The 20,453-nt window shown below is 41.4% G+C and overlaps 1 protein-coding gene across 10 annotated transcripts in view; it reads right to left on the reverse strand.

Annotated features, from left to right (window-relative positions):
* Positions 1–20,453, reverse strand: part of CHL1 (cell adhesion molecule L1 like) — a 126,627-nt gene that overhangs the window by 41,317 nt on the left and 64,857 nt on the right. For all 10 annotated transcript variants that reach the window (XM_067003022.1, XM_067003029.1, XM_067003027.1 and 7 more), the window contains 5 exons: positions 15,172–15,361; positions 12,920–13,025; positions 11,281–11,471; positions 2,582–2,704; positions 1,415–1,585 (listed from right to left, as the gene is read on the reverse strand). In XM_067003022.1, coding sequence (XP_066859123.1) covers positions 1,415–1,585; positions 2,582–2,704; positions 11,281–11,471; positions 12,920–13,025; positions 15,172–15,262 — 682 coding nt within the window. In that variant the 5' untranslated portion in view covers positions 15,263–15,361. The remainder of the gene's footprint in view (positions 1–1,414; positions 1,586–2,581; positions 2,705–11,280; positions 11,472–12,919; positions 13,026–15,171; positions 15,362–20,453) is intronic.

A 20,453-nucleotide genomic window follows, 5' to 3' on the forward strand; every position in this document is an offset into this window, starting at 1 on the left:
ACAAAGAACGCCTTTAAATACACGCAATATTCTGCAAAATACTTCATGGGTGATATAATCATCCTAACTATCAGGTGTAATTAAAAAAAAAAATCACTAAGCCCGATCTACCAAAAAGAAAATTTATTTTTTTTTTCCATTTTTTTTTTCTTATTGCTTAAGCTATTTCTGTGTATTTTTTTGATATAGTCCTTCAAAAGGAACTTGGCCTGGAGCAGAGGGGGCAGTCCCCAGATAAGTTTACAAAACCTTGCAATTGCACACCTCACTTCTACACTTGCACCCAGTCTCAGGGATTCGACGGCAACATGCAGGCACTGCAGTCTTTTCTTCAGAGGTCTTGGAATCAAACCCTGCCCCATTTTTCTCTAATCTGCATGTTCATGGGTGTGGGACTGTAAAAGCTATGAAGGGCAACATGTCATTTTGCTATTTGCCTCACAGTTATTATCCCAAGATATGGTTTAAGCAAGTATTAAGACATACAAACCCATTATTAATCCTTTATCTATTTATCCCAACAAGAAACTCTCAAAATCATACATTAAAAATCAGGCTTTCATACACAAAGAAAAATCTCCTTTGCTTTCTGGGCTACATAAGCCCCAAAGGTCAGAAGCATTAGTGAAACCAAAGACTGATATCAAGGGCACGGGCAGTCTTAACTCATGCTACAAGCCTCACCAGAATTTATTACATCCAAAAGAGATTCAAGCGAAATGGGGTGGCTCTCTCCAGCTGGTGTAAGCTGCCCTAGCTCCATCAGAGTCTGCAGGGCCTTGCTTATTTAATGCAGCTGAGAGTGCCCAAAAAACATCCTGTCCTGCTGCCTTGGGCCATCACGGAAGTCACTGCTGCTGCTGAGGACCCAAAAAGGGATTTACAAGGCTTGCTGCTGACTAGCATCCCGTTTTTCGTTGGGGAAAAGGGGAGGGACAGTTGTGCCTTCTTTTTTTGTGATGCATGGTGAAAACAAAGGCACAGAGGCCTCCAGGGCTGAGCCTGCAGCCTGGTCCCTGAGCGCTGTTCTTCCCAACCTCACTGCTGCACCCAGAGCAACCAGGCCTGCACCTAGGGACAGGGAGGCCACAAAGTCCTCAAGACCCACTAAAGTCCCATCAGGGACCGGACCACCAGAGAAGCAGATTTCCCTCATGCACCATCACCTTTTACTGTTGGGAGAGCAGCAGGGAGAAAAGGGTACGTTTGGGCCCCCACATATGCAAAAAGCTTTTAGCCATTGAATTTAGTGTTAGAACAAGGTTAATAATGCAGGAATAAGCACAGTAGAATGCCTTTTCTTCAGAGGGAATCGCATCAGAGACACAGGGCACACATCTGCATTCACTGTTGCCTGGGGAGCTAAAAAAGAAAAAACAACAGAAAGCAAGAAATAACCCAGCCACAGACTTACAACGGGAAACCTTCAGTGTCATTGGCATTTTCTGAACAATCGTCCTCAGTCTTGGAAACGCTGCAAAGCAACAATAATCACTTCGACTGTCATTTTCTTCCACATTTGCGAAGTAGAGATCTCCCTTAAGGCTCATGGAGACCCTTTCATCTTGCGGAATGTGCTGCAAATCTAGCAAGAAAAAATAATTATGATATGGTAATGATACTGAGCTGTTTCACCAACATGACTACTAATGCTCTCTTGTCATACGTTTGCTTCCAGATACAGAATTTAACTTTGACGCGAAAGAGGCAGAAGGCCCAGCCCAACCCATGGGTTATTTACCAATATTCTATATACAAAGCCGAGGGCACGGCTCCTGCTCAGGTCAAAGGAAATGACCAGCACCTGTCCCTGATACAGAGGCCTGCAATGCTGGTACGGAGGTCACCATTTGCAAATGTCCCCTGTAGCCAGTCTCCCCAGCACTTTGCTCCTCTGTAACTACAGATTAGGGCAGGACAGCATTAGTATGGACCGAGGATGCTGTACTGTCTCATTGTTGATCCAGCCAAATGCAGGCCTATGCTAAATATGTATGTCAGGAGTAGCGAGGCTGCCTCATAAGATCAGAGGTTTAATCTGGCACCCTGTCTCTGCAACTACTTGGTCAGTGTCAGAAACAAATCCTTCATGTCATGGTGCTACTTTGCTTCTCAAGAGCCAGAAATTCCTACAGAATACAAATGCTGCAGATGTGATAGAAAACCGCAAAGAAAGAGTTGTGCATACCTGGCACAGATTTTTTTTCTTGACATAAATTAATCATTAATTTATGCAAAGAAGAAAATAGTAATGATAGACATGATATATTGACACATTTTACTCTCTGCTGTAAATGCAGCAGGCCTACTTACTGGTAAATTTATTTACTGATATTTAAGCTTTCTGATATCTAATATTTAATAATATATTGCATCACTGTACTCTACAATTTAACTTTGAGTTATGTAAAAATATAACTCCATTCCCAATTTTTCAATTTTGTTTTCCAATATTCAGATCTTTTTCCTAAACACTTGCACAATTACCACTCCCATCAGTTATAAACCTGTAATGAAAGTGTTCTGGAAGACAAATGTTTTGAGTCTCCTTGTATGAATTGTGTGCAAATTGTTTACTTACCAATATTCATCCAATAGATATGCAAAGGTGGAATGCCTTTTGGTGGGTTACAGTGCAAGATCACAGAATCACCATGCTCCACATCAAGGGGCTCAATTTTTTCCTTTGGGAATTTTGGTACACCTGTACAAAAGCAAAGAAGTTCCTCTTTTATAGTTACCCTTTGAAATTTTCCCCTTTAATATGGTCCTTAATGAGATATTTACCTTAACATCACCTTTTGCATTCTCTGCCTTTAGTTGCTACTATTTTTAACAAGTGATACAGATTAATAATGCATTCTACTAAGAGCAAGATTTTTTTGCTAGCTTTATTCATTCCTGAAGTTTAACATTTGCCTGTGATACCCATGAGCTTTGCTTAAGATTTATTTTAATGCATTTACATTCAAATGCTTTCTAGAGTTCATTTATTTGCACTAAGAGGGACAAGTAAAGGCCACAGAGAACTGAAGTGGGAGCCTGAGATGGGCATAGAGGAGAGGGCACAGGTGGATCCCTGGAGATACGAGATCAGTCTGGGAGTACAGTGTCTTTTGGGAAGTCCTGGCTACGCAGTAGTTCCCAAGAAGCCACTGCAAGTCAGTGCAGGTGAGCACAGACACCAGGCAGCTATTCTGCCTTGTGGCAGGAGTCTGTCTGTCTCTTATCCCTCTCCTGAATTAGATGAAGCAGAAGGCTTCTGTAAAGACAATATTGCCTCCTCACCCCCTCAGGTGTGAATTGTCTGCTGTGCAGACCTGCAGCCTTTCTCAGCAAGGCGCAAGTACAGGCTTTGCACAAAGGAACACACAGGGGTGCACAAGGGAGGCATTATTATTAAATACAGGTTCAATAATTCATGGATTAAGGACTCGATTAACACCTAGAGTAAGCAGACTATTCAAGCCTGAATGGTGTTTGGTAAACCTGATCAACCTGGACAGTCTCGGCAGCCCAAAATGCGACTGCAGCGCATCCGAGCAGAGAGGAAACTGAGCTGGGCTGGAACCCACCCCAAACCAAGCACTTGGGAGGCTGCAGCTCAGACATTACTGCAAAGAAATTAGTCTGCAGAATGCAACCGCTCCTTAAACGAATTTAGCTAACACAGTTTCTGGGCGGACACTGTCTTCTGATTTCATTCCAGGCAAGTTTAAACTCGTGAAAGTTTCAGTTCAGACAACCGCATTAAACAGTAAAATTAACAGCAATTAAAAGCTAAGGAATGAAAGCATCCTGGCTGTGCAGAGCCAACTTGGCACAGCAAATATTGCCATCCTGGTGTTCGAGTCATAAGAAGGAACTCTGATAGCAAATAAACAATTTAAAACATCAGTGGTCCAGCATCACTGCACGATAGCTGCAGTGTCACACAGCAGAAGTCAAACCAAAGAAAGAGGGTGAGAAACACAGGGCCAGGACTCCGAGGAGCCTTTATTCATTTAGGATTAGTGAACACAAAAAGAAGCAATCCCTATAATGCTGATTGCCTGAATGCAGATTGGGCATAGATTTTATCGCCGGAAGGATTATTAATACAATAGGAATTCTTAGGAGAGACAAAATGGAGCTAATGAGCATCACACATTCTGTAGGTGGTATTTCAGATAAGGGAGGGAACAATATGTGCAATAACCTATAATCTTCAACCCTTGGAAAGTGCATCTACTGACTGCAGGGGAGGGGGAACATTTTCCAGTAGGAAAAAGACAATTTGTTGATCTAAAGCTTGCTTACTTTTCCCATAAGCACACCACTCTCAACGAAGGTAAGAAAGCTGGATCAGGTGAAGGATAAGGGATTTCTAAGGGACTAATACAACAAAACCAGGAGACCAGCAAGTAGACCAATAGGGAGATTACTCATCCAGGGCATTGGAAACTTTTGTTCAAACCCATTTTCTGCCCCAATTGGCACAACAACAAAATATGGGTCTCCAATATCCCAACTGGGTGCCATAGCCACTGGCCTTTTCAGTCAGTTTCTGTAGCCAATAATTACTTAATTATGCAAGAAGATAGTAATTCCCACCAGAAGACAGTGAAAAATCATTGTCTTGGAGTCAATAGCTGGCAGTGCAGGTATTCATCTAAATGCACGGCCCAAATGTCCACTTTGGTCCCTACTAGGTGAAGCAGCACCATGAATCCCAGTGTCTTGTATCTCTAATAGATACTTGAACCATGAGGTGGTTGGGGCTCCTGTTTTTTTCCGTGCTGTTTTGTTTCACTTCGTTCATTGTGAAAAACATTGAAAAACTTTGATTTTCCCTCGATGCGTAACTTGGAGTGTTTGTTTTGAACTCTTGAAGTTTTGCTAGAGAGGAAAATCCAATTTTCATAACAAATTCCTGAGTCAAACCTCCTGACAAACATATTTACTTGATGGTGCCCCATTGGTCTCAAAGACTAGAAAAATGATTGCTTCTGAATTCTGCATGAGGAGATTTATTAAGACTAAGAAGCTAATATCACATTAGGCTTCAGCTCTTGCCCATTTGTCTTCAGTACATACATGCAGGCAACAGATTTTTTTACCATGCTCCTCTGTTTTAATTAGTGGACATTTCAGAATCAATCACTACTGATTTGTGGCCAATCTCAGAAACTATCACAAGCAAATTAAGCTAGAAAGTAGCATAGAAGATTAATAGTATCATGAAAATGTTTAATACTGTATAGAGTTATCAATGCAGCACATGGACACTGTAAATTTACAACCAATTGATCTCTTTGCAGTGATACCACTAAAAATGTTGTGTCAATCCTTCATGCAATTCCCAACACACAGATATAATGAGAGAGGCCAGAGAATCCAGCATAGCTCCAAGTGCTACATCACACATATCCATAACACAGGGGAGAACAATGTTATTTAATGATTCGAGAAAGGCTTGCTGAAGTACCAGTTGGAGGACACTCACGACACAAGCAATCAAATGGCATGTGTGAAACAGCCACAGGGAAGACAAAACACCTGACTTCAGATATGGAAAAATCTTCTAAAAACACACGGTGTCATATAAAGTTCTCAAAAAATCTTGGGAAAGGCGTTATTGCCCAAGTACTTTTTCTGCCAAGGCTCTATCTTGAATGATGTACAGCACTCAAAAAAACATAATCACAGTGTTTTGGCAGCGTGTAAACCATGGAAATGAAATATTTTCAGTTTCCAGAGTCATTTGTGTAAGGAACCAGGCTCTGTTAATCCCTGGGGTGACTCAAAGTTTAATGACCAAACCGTAGTTGAGATTAGGCTGAAATACCACTGACAAATCAGTTTGGCTGAGAGAAATTTCAGAAAGGAGACTGGGTCAGGTCGCTCCCTCCTATTTCTTATCTGTTCAGAAAATGCGGTATCTCAATGAAAAGCAAACAGGAGGGAGAACAATACAATGCACTATAAAATGTGAATATGAGTTTAGCTGTATAGAAATACAGTAACCTGAGTCATGGTACACGGGCACCAGCAAGACTGCTGCAGATTTACTCACGTATCTATTAGCACGCTTCATCCTATAGCTTAGTTCCTGTCCTACTGCTACAACTGCAGTGACTTCACCCAACTATAGATGTATTGAGGATGTGAATTTGCACCAGTTAGAGAATTGAGTGCATTCAGTCTGGTATTTTACATGTTTCTGGGAAAAGCACTGAGAAGCTGAACTGAAGGGAAAGGCATTCTGCAAGTAACTGTAGAAGTCCTTGGGACTACTGCATCTGGTTCCTACCAGTATCTGATGTAAAATACGAGTTGGCTCATTATGATAAGTCAGTAATTATCATATATTTTGGGAGATCATTGCAGGAAGACATCACTGTATGTGAGGTCTGTTTTTATGACTTTCTCTGTGTACATTGTTGGAGATGTGTCCTGGACTAGATGGATGTTTAGTTTGATCCATCGTGGATGTGAAGCTCTTCTCCACAACTAAATCTTTAAAAAATATAATGGTGAGGAAAAGTAGAAATAGTCAAGAAATTTCTACATCCTGGAAATTCCCAGCTCCTCAGACACTTCAATTAGTAGCTAAGCAATTTGTTATACATGTTTATATCTTGTGTGGTGAACAGTTAAACATATCAAAGAATTATAAACATCACTTACAATCACCAGCTACATGAGTTATACTGAATGCAGCCTGGCAGCTCCCAATACTCATCTCAGTACATCAATTGTTATTCTGGTCCATGTTGTACAGGCAGTAGTTATATCTGTAATTTTCATTGCAACCTTTGTACAGTTTATAATCTGCTTATTTACATTTTTTGGTTTTTGCTTTTGTTTTTTTAACTGCTGCATTTTGTTGAAAAAGTTAGGAAAGTATGGCTGTCAGGAAGACCGTGGCTGTCAGTCCACTCACTCTCAATGAAGCTTTTATGATGGAATCAGTGACAGTCTGTTATTCTGTGTAAAACTCTATCACCCTTTCCCAAATGATGGTCACTGGCTACAGTGAGAGTGATCCCAATGATTTAGTTGGCCAGAAAAGTTGTCAGAGGTACAGGACACTGGTTTAGGAGGCAAGAAGTTTAAGTTTTAGTCCCATTATATGAAAATTCTCAGCAAATTTCTCTCTTTTGTTTTCTGTTCTGTAAAATGAGTATGCTATACTGAATGCCTTCACAAAGTGTTACTGAGATCTCTTGCTCTAGTATCAACTCAATATCTTCTGATTACTTCACTTTTTTTTTTAAATTATTATTATTTCTTATATTAATATAGGCTTGGATTTCCTTTGGAGTGTGAAACTGACACCCTTGCCTTAGCATAGGCTGCCCCTGGACAATTTTATGTTCAGGCTATGTTTCCATCCTCAGATCTTTGGTCCTTTAGAGCAAAGGCTTTAGAAATACTGAACATAAATTTTAACAGTCTACCATGAACAGTCTTTTACACTAGAGTTAATTAAAAAAGTTGAAACCCTACTTTTTCTCCTTTTTCTGGCATAGGGCCTACTCAGTAATTCAAGCAATAGATTCCCTAAATACAGGAGGAGGGGAGCTGAAGTCTGTGTTCTCACCATTTAAATTCATTTTCTTTCTGCATGTATCTGGTAACAATCTGGACTTTGTAAATCTTGACAATCTTGATACCCCATTTTTCCCCACTCTTCTTAATGTCATCGTGTAGGGGAGGTGTGGTGCTTTCATTATGTTGGTGACATTTAGTGATCATTTCTGCTGACATTTCTATTGCTTTCTTGGAATGACTACTGTGAGTAAACAGTCTTTTGTTCTCCTTTTCAGCAGCAACCTCACTTTCCTTACAGACTCAGTATTCTACTTCTGTGCAGTGGAAATGTAATTTATGAAAAAACTAACCTAGTCTGACTTGCTGGGTTTTTCTTCACTTCATTGGCATAGTGACTTGCCAAGTAGCTTAAATTTTACTTGAATACAGCTGGCAAGGCACTGCAACCTCTGCATCATTATCATGAATGCATGTAGTGATCTCACATGTACCAGTCTCCACTTCAAAACTTGTGGGTGAATAGAGGTAATTTTTCCCAAACTCTTCTGTGTCTGATTGCTTAATTTACAGCAGTTCTGTGCACCAGCAGATCTCTTTCACTCGAGCAGAGCTGTAGACTATCCAGCACTTTAGAAAATGAAAGGTGTCTTCTGTTCTCCCTGAATCCTGATTTAATTTGCAGTATCTACATTGCACAGTTAAATGAAAGAATTAATGGCAGAGAGTATGAATAAAAGGATACGTGCATTAAAAGGTGTGGGGGTTGGTTAAATACCTTTAATATATTACCTGCACAATCTATTTATTTTCTGGATTTAGAACTTTGCATGTGGTAGCACTGAAAATCCTCTCACATTCATTAACAATCATGTTTGGAACTTCTCGATTTGTTGCATCCTACCTCCAGTATGCTTAACATCTATTTAAGCTAGTACAGACAATTTTTTATTAGAAGAAAAAATTATCTGCCCTAGGTACAGATTCAGCAGTCCCAGACACAAACATCAACCAGTTCTTGTTTTCTCTTTTTAAGCATCTGGTGTGGTCCGATAGCAACGGAGCCCTGGGCTGTCAGTGCTGCTGCTGGAGGTGACATACCTCCACTGAAACATGACAAGGAGGTCTTTAACTCTTCTGACAATTAATGAGTCTGAGACACTTTGCTTAATATAAGAAGCATTAACCCCGTTGCCCTGGCCAGGCTCCAAAGTAAATAATTATGCCCTGTCCAAAGCTCTGTCTGCATTGCTCTCCTGATCCTGCCTGAAAATTCAGTTGTCATCTGGTACATAGCTGCATTGTCCTACCTGTGGAGACAACGTAGATCACTAGTTCAGTAAACTTTAACCTACTGTCCTAAGCCTTGTGCATCTCTCTTCTGCACCAGGAATGCTAGTCCTTTAAAGCAACTGCAAGTTAGTGGAGACAAAACAATACAGCAATATACTTACTCTTAATAATTCCTTACCAAATGTCAAGCATTAGGGAATACTATGCAATACAGTGCAACATGAAATAAATTTCCCAAGGAAAAGAAAAAAAAAAAAAGAACACATTAAACTAGCTAAAGTGAAAATTAATCCTACCTTTCATGCTCACAACAATACATTTACACATTATGCTTAGCAGCCCTCCCACAGGAACAATCCCAGCCCCTGCGATGTTTTTTACTTCCAGCACGACCACAGTGCCACCACTCCCCCACGCCTGGCTATGCCTAGAGTACTTCTCAAAATTATTTACAATGACAAAAACATGCTATAAATGATTATGCATGTTTCTTATAGCCCGTTTCATCTGAGCTGAGTTGTTAGACATAGGCTTTTATAGCCAGGTGGCCATCTGTCACTGCAAAACATGAGAAGGCAGTGGGAATGCATCCCTGTGTGGACACACCAACTCCACATGAGCCCGGTGCTTTCAGATCCTTTGGTACCAACATGTTGTAGGAACTTGGAAACGTGTGATCAGTGGGAGACTGAAAAAAACCCTCCCCTGCATCGTTGGTTCTCTCTCACACACCTACACCACATATCTACTTTTATGTGCTTACCCTGCTTCATCACATAGACACTGAAATTTCTTGTCCCTTCTACTCCACTGAGAAAGTACTGCCTTAAATTTTTCTCTTCTAATTTCATGAATTTCTATCCAGAATTTATGACCAATTGTGTCTTTATTGTCCTCAGCTACTCCCAAAATACAAGTGATCAAATTTTTTGGTACAAAGCCATTGTAGCAATATTGTCCTAACCAATGCCCAGCAAGATGACCCTAAACTTTTTACCAGTAAATTTCATCCCACTTCCATAACCCCAGTCCTGAAAGTCACCCAACTTCCCCTTTGCCTTCTATGCTAATGATGGAAGGACACATTTCTGTGATCAGTAATTTTAACTACTATATTTTTGAGATAATTTCCCATTCACTTCCAGGACTTTAATATTCTCCCCTTAAGTATTTATACCATACCCTGAATGCTACTGACATCGGACTAATGAACTTACAGTTGATTAGATCACTTTCCCCTGAGTTTTCAAACATTTGCATCGCCTGCTGTTTTGCAGTAATATGCCATTATTTCTCCCATCCTCCCCCCGAGCTCCTGATTTCATGTTCCTTGTACTGAGAGGCAGGCCATACTGTCTTCCCAATTTCTGGTCACTCAGTCATGGTTGCCAAGCTGAAATATTATAGTCTTATGACTCTTAGCAGCTTTTGCTTTCCAATAAACACTTGGAAAATAAAAACGTCACATGGTTCCTAATTCTTTATCAAATATATTTCTCTAGTATTAGAAAGATCACTTCAACTCAAAAATTTCCCCCAAATTTCTTTCCTCAATGAGATTTAATTCCAACCAGTTTTGTTTTCACTGACAATGACTTCCTATTCCTTTATTGTTCACTGTTTTTAATTTTTAATGCATTCTTTTCATGATTTCATGATTTATGCCATTCTTTCTTTCTTTCTTCCTTTTTCCCTACTTGTTTACTCTCACCAAATATTTTAATTTCTATATATTGATGATGTGCTGGTATCAGCTCACACACAAATAATGTCTGGCTAGATTAGGTAGAGAATTTATCAGACTACAATTCTCATGAATATTTATGCTTTCTTCTTTACAGCACGAGCAAATTATCACAAGTGGAAGCATCACAAGAGGAAGTAGAGGCTTTAAGTAAATACAAACCAGAAAAGAATTCTTATGGGTTTTATGGAACAGGCAAAGCAAGTGCTTTATAAAAGCTTTTAAATAGCCAAGTCAAAGCAAATAATTATTTTGTCACTGAACACCCAGTTCTCCTGAGATGGCTATTAAAAAGTCTATACTAATTTACCCACTAACCCATCCTCTAGAAGCAAACTGTGGTAGAAGATACTCAGAAAGCAGAAGTACACAATAAATGTTTTCCAAATTAGTAGATCTGGGAAAACATACACAATTTACTTAGTTGCTTTTGTGTTCAATAAAGGTAGTAAGGAGCATCAGTATCAGCGCTTGGAAACCTGCAAGACCAGTGTTATTGACTCAACTCCTGCATTCAGATTTTGTCATTCAGATTTCTGGCCTCAAAAACTGGAATGAAATAAAATCATTACAGGGAGGACAAAGTTTTCCTTGCAGTATTCATTGAATTACAAACCATACATGTTTTGCTATATATTGCATTGGTAACTAGTCCTTCCCATAGTTTTTAATCTTAAAAAGCATAATGAAAGTAAAGCAAAAGCCCTTACTTGGAACAATTAGTTCGATTTCTTCTGACATGGCAGTTCCGAGCGCGTTGGATGCGTAACAGCGATATTTCCCTTGAAAATTGGTGATGATTCCATGGTTCTGAATCACAAATGTCCCAGAGTTGTTGAATGTAATTATCCTTGGATCAGACAATAAATTGAACGGTTTTCCATCCTTAGTCCAGTTGAAGCTGAAAAATAATGCAAGTGTCACAAAGGACAAGTCACGGTAGAGTGCACTACAGTACAAAACCACTGGTAAATATCATTCCAACACTGCAGTGTCAAAACAAAAGAAAAAAGCTTGAAATAAAAGGAGGTGGATGGTAAAATGAACACAGTGCTGCCATAGCTTGTTCAAGCTATTGGGCATGTCTCTGTTATTGGACACTTTACTTTTGGGTAACTGATTGTGACATGAAATAAGAATAGAGAGCTTAAGGCAAGGACAATAAATGAGAGATGCTATCTGTGAAAGCAAGAGCCAAACTGTGGAAGGAAGTATAGGTCTGCAAAAACAAACAAAAAACACAATACAACACCAAATAAGACAACTCTATCTGTAGGATAGTTGGAACTTTTGGCTGGCATATGTAGTAGCTCTTCTCACCATCTGCAGGAGGTACCATCACCAAACCCAGGAGAAATTGAGGAGACTATTGAGTTTCTCCTGGTTTTGACATCGAACACACGGTTTTGATGCTACTGGGGTATGATTTTGATGAATGCCTAAGTATTGGTCACAGCTGATGTATCTCAAAGTCTCAGGTAGCTTGAATGGGGGCTAAAACTGATGGGCTAAACTGATTCAGAATCTGAGACAGCTGGAAATTACAGTATAACAGGCATTTAGTGAAACGTATGTTTGTCAACATTTTTCAGTGTTTAAAAATAGCAACTTAATGCCAACAGAAATGTATATTTTGGCTCTTCAGCAGTATTGGCAATAATGCCTTGCTACATTGCAGAGAGGAATAGGGGGTCCTAATGCCTGGTCAACTCTATCACATATATTTAAATGCACTGGAGAACTTTTTCCTGATCCACTGACAAACAGTCAAAGGAAAAGGAAATGAAGAAAATTTGTTAAGATACAAATCTCCAATCAGAAAGAAAAAAAAAAAAAGAGGAGGGGAAGTATTAAACAGCAAAAATTACATGCAAACCAGTTGTTAATTTAGCCCATACCCCACCCAGTGGTGAAAGTCTCAGGAGGAGCTTTCATTACGTTATTTTTATGTTTTTGTTAATCACAAAACATATTTGGTATTTTTAGGGTTGCTGTGGAAAAGGCAGAACAGCCACTGCACACCCCTTGTCTTCTGCAGCATAGCCCAGCCCAGGTCACGAGTATCATGGGGTGAACTTGGCCTGTGCTAGAGAAGTGAAACACCACCTAACAAGAAAAAGGCATGTTAATATCTAATCATGTAGTGAGTGAAAGAAGAAAAAAAAAATAGGAAAAAAAAAAAGGCTGAATGGTCTAAATGTAAACACAAAGTTTAACCTCGCCTTGCAATTACGAGCTGGTTCCTGTACACCAGCTGTTCCTTTCCTCCTCAGAAAAAGAAAAATGTTTGGCAAAGTCTAAAAGCAAACCCAATTTCTACTTGGTTCTCCAGGTGAAAGCAGTACTTACGTGGGCTGTGGATTTCCTCTAGCTTCACATTTAATTGTAAAGTCCTCATCGAAAGGGTAGGCAACCTGGGTGTGAGATTGCTCCGTGATTGTTGGAAGCTGTGCAACTGAACACAAAGAGGCAGCAGATTAAAACCCCTTTCAAGCAAAACCGCTGAGGGCCTTTCTTTGAAAGGGACAATGTCAGAATTGCCTTACTGCTGCAAAGAGTGAGGCTTGCTTTAAATAAAGGATGATGATCATCATCTTCCTGGCGTTGACAGCACTCTGCTCCCAAAACTGCACACTTTCATGCCTCGGCAGCATGAGCTGGAGCACTGACTGCACTTGGCCATGCCCTCAGTGAGCACTGCTGGTGTCTGCTTCCACGTATAACCATCCCATCCAAACAGAGAAGAGCTTGGGCCATGCTAATGCCAAATCCAAAGCCAGAGCAGAGCTGGAGAGCAGGGCTACAGCAGGACTGACCTTTCGATAACCAGCTGCGTGCCTGACGGTGCAGCTCCCAACATGTACCACACACTTGTTTATAAACACAGCAATTCAACAGCCTGTGGCTTTCACCATATGGAAATTTGTTTCAGTAAGAAATTATGAGGCAGAAATCACCCCAAAAATATCCCCCATGAAATAAGCCCGCACGCGTATGAGTATCTTGGTTGCCAGAGCACTACCTTGCCTCATGTTTATTCCATGGTGAAGTTAATAGCTGGCTTTTTAATACACAGACTTACAGACACACATACACACACACATGAAGTAGCAAACTTCTGTCTCCATCCTGGATAAAATTACAAGGAAATCTATTGATAAAATTACAAGGAAATCTATCGGCTGCACAGACGACCTAATGCACCCTCCAGAGCAGACGAGCCACTAGCAGTACCGCAGTTATGCAGTGATGTTTCACTAACTTTTCTTTTCCTAAGGAAATTAAAGTGTTGAAAATGTCTGTGTAACAGAGCTGCAGAAAGGAGGATGCACCCTGCTGTGGAGCAGGGGATAATAGGATCATCATATTGTTATAGGCAGCCGGGAAGAAAATTAACATCTTTGGTTTCTCTTTTAAGCCCAAGAAGCTCAAAGCTGAAGCAAACCAGGGTATCATACCATACCGTGTGGTCTCAAAGCCAAGCACTTCCAAGCCCACCAGCTCCACTGATCAGACATAATTCCTTTTTATTAAAACATAAAGTGCTTCATTAAAGTACATTGAGGGCTCGATGGCTCCCCCGTGTAGGTACTTAAGGACAGTGGTTGCCCAGACAGTTTGTCCTGCACTTTGCAGTCCCAGCTCCACTTCTGCTCTACTGAAACACCGGGAGCCACTGTGGTACCTTCCTTCAAAACACCTCCATCTCCTTCACTGGAGTTTGGGTAGCTTTAGGAGAATATGCTAGAAACCTGCTTGATCATCATCTCCTTTGCAGCCAGGGCTCCCGGCAGCAAACAGCCCGTGGCAGGCCCACGCAACGCCCTGCAGAGGGCCCATGTCCTGCTCTGAGGCCGCAGCACCTAAATGCCTGCCAAAAGCCTACATTTCCTTCTCCCTCAGCATGCTTCATCCAAAACCCAGTACTGCTGAGTTTTGTTGTACCCCAAAGCAAACTGTAATCTGCAATCCTTCTGGTTCCCCTGGGCTTCGGCATCCACAGGCTTTCACGGGGTTGTCCCATACGAGCCTCGTCCCATATTTCCCGTGTACTGAACACACAACAGCCATGTAAAACAGGCAGTTTGAATGCTTCCCTGTCAGAGATGGATAAAGCCAGTGCTCCCCAGGGTGGTACGTGAAGCATAGGAAATTCTTCTCTGGGGACTAATGTACTCTCTGAGACATACACCTGCTCTTCTTCAGGCTGAGACGGCAGGTTGTGAGACAAGTAAATAAGGCTGCATGTACATCATCCAAGCTTCAGGGAGATTTAGAGCCAAAATGAGGAATTTACGTGAAGGACAAAGCAGAACCCTTGGAGCTAAGCGGTGTGTTGGATCTTGAACATCAGATAGATGTTATTAGACAAGTTTACTGCTGCATTTAAACAAGTCCAAACAAAGTGTCTTACATTTTTATCACTTCTGGATTTCCCAAAGGCCATGTTCTGGCAGAATTAAATTCAAAATGAAACAACTGAAAAGTAGGATTTAATATTTTTTTCTTCAGGGAAAGGTAAAAAGGAAAAAAAAAAAAAGGAAAAAAAAAAGGATACCAAAACAAAACAGCAAAGTGTTCAGTAAATAGCTACAACTCACCTGATAATGGTATTTCAATAGCTGCTGCCAAACTCAGTACAAAGAAAAACAGGCATATGGTGATCCTTTTTGTGCGTAATAGCATCTCCATCACTCTTCTGTAAACAAGGAGTCCAAACAGAATGAGAGATACCTTATGCTTCCTCTCACCATCAATTCAAATCAGATGTAAGGATGGGAAATTGGACGTCTAGCAAGGAGAAGAAAGAGCCATATTAGCTTGCAATATTAACTTGGTTCTAACGAGGTTACTAAAGTAAAGCAATGCTTCAGGATTTGCAGCTAAATTGCACAAAGTGGTATAGTTTCCTCTCCTCTCCCCCCAACCCCTGGCTTTGGGAAGGCTCTACATTAAATCTCTAACAAAAAATACTTGCAAAAAAAGTACATATCAATTATAGCACAGAACTATAATTATTTTTTGCTTTGCAATTAAAAGCAGGGATGGCTTAAAACATGGTATATTTGTAATCATTCCAGTTCATAAATTTTTCTAATGAGAGTTGTGCAAGTTGGAAAGTAATGTAACAGACCTAATGAGAGAAATTTAGTACTTTAATGACCTTACTCATAAATCTCATATGTCTTTTATCTTTCATTTATGTCTAAAAAAGGAGGCTTAATCCAATTTAGTTCATTAATAAGGACCAGAGCATGAAACCTCTGCTTTTATTCCATAATCCCAGAACTACTGCAGGTAGGTTTTACACAATCCATTGTACATCATTAGGCTCTGCATTACAAGGTAAAAATGCCGGGCACCAGCCAAAGGAGAAAAATTTCAGCTCTAATTAGTGTTTAAGTGCAACTCACAGAGGAGTAAAGGAGGGAGAGCCCTAGAAATGTAGGTGCATGCAGGGTTTCAGTTATCAGCACCACTTGCAATATCTCAGTGAAATATTAATGAGCGTATGGTATGTTTTGTATCTGCTAACTCATAGCACTTACAGAACATCCGTCATGAAAAATTTAGACTTCAGCTGTCAGGATAATTTTGCAGGAGCAGTTTCTGAGACAGGGCTGCTGCGATGCAGGGACGACCCAATGCATCAGCTGCACAGCCCCTTCAGCTTGTTCAAGCCAGGGCCCTACAAAGCACAGAGCTGAGATTTCCTTCACCCAGCACGTTCCCTCTCGTGTCAGCTCTCCTTTCTGTAAAGGTGCTACCAGGATAACTTTTATTCCTTCAACCTTCCTGCAAATCAACATCTTTGAGACCAAAATCCCTGGTTTAAGATTGAAATTGGCCAACGAGAGGACAACAGACAGACATGATAATCCCATAAGCCTCATTTGTGTAGAAATGAGGCTAAAAAACAGATGTCTTATAAGTATCTTAGGCACCAAGCATTCGCTAGTGGAAGAAGCTGCTGATCTGCTCAGTGCCTCGCCGGGCGGAGGGGAACAGCACAGACAGGGACACGGGGACAGGGACCCACTAGGTGCAGCTAAGGCAGCACCCAGCAGCAGCAGCACACTCTGGTTTGTGGCAGTAGAAATTTCCTTTGGCTTGATTCCTCCTAGCCCTGACTTGCGAGGAAGAGGCCCTTCCAAAGCTCTGTCCAGTAAAATCCTTATTCCCTACTGCAGCCCAGTGTGTGGTGGGCACATGTGGCCTGGAGGCACCCAGATCCCCCAGGTGCCGATAGCTGACAGCTGCGCAGCCTCGGCCTGTGTGGGATTTCCTGGTGCTCACAGACCCTCAGGTCCAGACCCACCCCCGGCATTTACAGTGACACAGAAGCTCTGACAGCAGTCCCCCAGCCACACAGCTGCAGTTTCTGTTCACACAAGTCCGACCAGGCTTGCTGCTCCCAAGTGGAGCACTGATGGCAGCAAGGCCCTCTTCTTCCCTCACGTGCTGAAGGTGCTCTGCGGCCTAGAGCAGCGGCCACCGACATTGCAGAAGGCAGGCAGCTTGCTATGGCTGCAGACCGAGGAGGAGGGAGTTTCCTTTTACATGAGTGGCACAAAGCGTTGTGCAGCTACAGATTAAACTCAAGGAAAAAAAAATGATGGCCCTCAGCAGACAGACAGGTGGAGACATCCCTCATCAAGCCAGTAACCTCAGTCAGGGCGACGTGCAGGCAGGGCCGGCAGGCACCATGTGCTTTGTACGACAGTCATGGTTTGGCTCGCCCACCAAGCCTCAAGCCCACAGCTCAGATGAAATTGCCAATTCCCTCACCAACTCACAGACCTTCCCCCCCCATATCCAGCACCCAAACACCCCTCAGCCCCTTCCCAAATCACCAACCCCCGCCATCTCCAAGGCTCCCCCATCCATCCCAGCCTCGAGCGCTGCCACGTACCCAAACAGGCAGCACGACGCTTCGCTCCTACGATGATTAAACCCCAAACCAAAATTTCTCATCTCGTGCCAGTTCCTAGCAAATGAACAATTTAACTGCTTAAGCAATTTGGAGAAATAAATGAGGTAGCTGCACAAGAACTTGGCAGCAAGGGGCAGGTTTCGGTCTCAGTAGTGCCAAAGCACAGCACTCTCCTGGGGGCCAGTGTGAGCCAGATAAAAACCTGCAAAATCTTGACCTTGGTAAAAACAACTACTCTGCTCTGCAGGGAGCTGGAACAGCCCCGCACTTGAGTTGGATACCTGTTTTTTTCCCAGGAATCCCAAATTCTCCTTAGTTCTCCCTAGGAGTTAGCTGCAGCATCCCTTGCACTGGGGTGGCAAAAGCTGATGGGAGAAAACCTTTCCTCAGCACAACGAACAAGAACGCTACAAGAAATGTTACATTTCTGATTCCTCCTCCTTTTTCCTTTTCCCCCTCCTCCCTATGTTTCCCTCTTTTGTCAGCCTCAGGCTTAACTCAAGTAATTTGAATTCACTGCATATATTTATCTGTAGTTCCTTACCTGCAATTCATTATTTACTGTGCTGTTTGGTTAATAGTAAATACTGATTGCTCTAAGGACAGCTCATTTGTTTGTTTAATGAGCTGCCTTTTACTTACAGTGAGCGAATCTTTCAAAATATCAGTATTTCTAAGGAATGATGCCGTTCCAGATTACATTATTGTATACCATTGCTCCCAGAAACATGCAATACAAATATTGGACGACTAAACAGCAAAAGTAAATAAATAAATAAATAAATTCCATTTATCTCATAAACCTAGTGAACAATTTTCCCTACATGTAATTACTGCATTAAAATTGCTCATAAACAGTAGCAGAATGACAGCCAAAATTCCCAGATTAGAGGTCTAGTGCTTCCAAGAGAAATTACATTGTACTATTAAAAAAGGCATCAATCTCAGCTATTTGTTTCCCTCTTAAAATATGCACGATTTGGTTGCTGTGTAAGTTCTGTAGAGTGCAAATATTAATGAAAGTACTGAATTCCCACAGCTTAATATTTGGTACATTTCTGAAGTGACCTTTTCATTAGCTAGAATCAAATTTAATTTCTCAGTGACATATATATTACAAGATTCTTAAATAAAAGCTGTTGGTAATTACAAGTTACAGCCTTCAGGGGTGGCCCCAGTCACAGAACAGCAGAACAAAACTCGGGGAAAAAAAAATATATATATATATATATATATATAAATGTTTCCTGGTATGAGAAATGAAAATTTGGTTATTTAATTAGACCATATGTTGCAAGATAAGTGTCTGTATAGCACAGGAGTTTAATTAAGTACGCTAATTCTTGGATACAGTCACAGATAAAAAAAAGAATCCCAGCCTGAGTGACAGACTTCCCCCAGCTCAGAAGACCAGCAGCTTCTCTAGCTTCTGATTTTCTTTATCGCCTCCCACCAGGTTGGCAAAGCCACCCTCTGGCATCCAGAGCACTGACTAAATCCCCCTGGCTGGAAGAACACACCTCTGCGCTCTCCCATGCCCTGAGTAACAAAACCTTCCTGCTTCGCTAGTTAGCTGAGACAGGCTGGTATTTATGCTAGTGAAACCTTAAATGTAATGCTACGACTGCAGCGTTTATGCTGCTATAGGGCTTTTTATTTCCCTGAAACACAACAAAACAAACAAAACACAACAAAACACAACACCGCCTGCAGACTCATTCATATGTCTGGATATATTTGGAAAGGATGAGGAGGAATATTCATAAGGACCCATCCTTTCACTTCAGGTGTCGATGTTATACGCGGCTTTTCTCCTAAAAGCTTTTGGATGTCTCAGGGCATGTAGCAGCGAGAAGATAACCTTCACCTGACTCCATCCCAGTAGCTTATTTTTGGAAGTTGTTACTTCTCAGGAAAGTAGTCCATGATGCAAATTCTGGAAGTGATTAAAGTAATCATTCAAATCAGAAAGGGTCTTCCTGCTGTGGTAAAATATTTCCCAAGCAGGTACTAGGCTGTAGCATATAGATATGAAAACTTTTTTTAGATGCAACCTCACTCCCAGGAGGTTTAGTGAGAGGAGCCTGGGCATTATTTATCTTGCCAAGGACTTTATGAACATTATTGGACAGCACAGGTAAAGTACAAGCTTTCATTGCACTTAGACAATGTCTCAACTTTATTTTAGAAAAAGTGTTTCGAACATGATTTCAGCTATTGTGCCTTCCCAATTTTGGAATCTATTAGTCTTTAGATCTTTCAGCCCCCCAAAATGAAAACTAAAAATGTGACAGAATGCATATAAAGATTAAAGAAATATGCATGCAAGGCTGTGAAACGTTTTACAGCAGGACAAGCAGGAGAAACACCGTTGATTTAAGAACCAGGGTAAGTAGTACCACGAATTTCCCTGGGACAAAGCTTTAGGAAACAAGTAGGGGTGTGGGGAGCCTGGCTCGCCAGGTGCTGTTTAGCTGGAGGAGAAGCCAGGCAGTGGCTGGGAGCGCCAGACGTGATCTCACCGGCAAGGTGAGGCTGGGAAGTGCCGCACATGAGCATCTCCTGTCCCACCGCTTCCCCACAGGGGACCATTTTTGCACGTTCCCTGTCTACTCCCAGCTGTTTCCAGCAAAATCCTAAAATGCTGTCCTCCCGAAGTCTCCGCACATCACACCCTATGCTTGCAAGCCATTTACAAGCTGGCTGCGAATGGTTAATGCTTTCTCTTGGTCATCACTCTGTCCTTACAATTGCCCAGCACCTGACAGCTCTGATTTAATTTGTTTCGTACACCTAGCAGCTGAAGAGCTGTACTGCTAAATCATCCAGTACAAGCACCATATTTCTTAAGGCCTTACACATCTTATACACGCACACAATGACTGGAAACTACAGAAATGGGGCTTCTAACCAGTACATGTGGTCTGCTTGTTGGTAACTGCTTGTCAA

Source organism: Anser cygnoides, chromosome 10 (genome assembly GCF_040182565.1).
Source record: "Anser cygnoides isolate HZ-2024a breed goose chromosome 10, Taihu_goose_T2T_genome, whole genome shotgun sequence".
In the NCBI taxonomy this organism is placed as follows: Eukaryota; Metazoa; Chordata; class Aves; order Anseriformes; family Anatidae; genus Anser; species Anser cygnoides.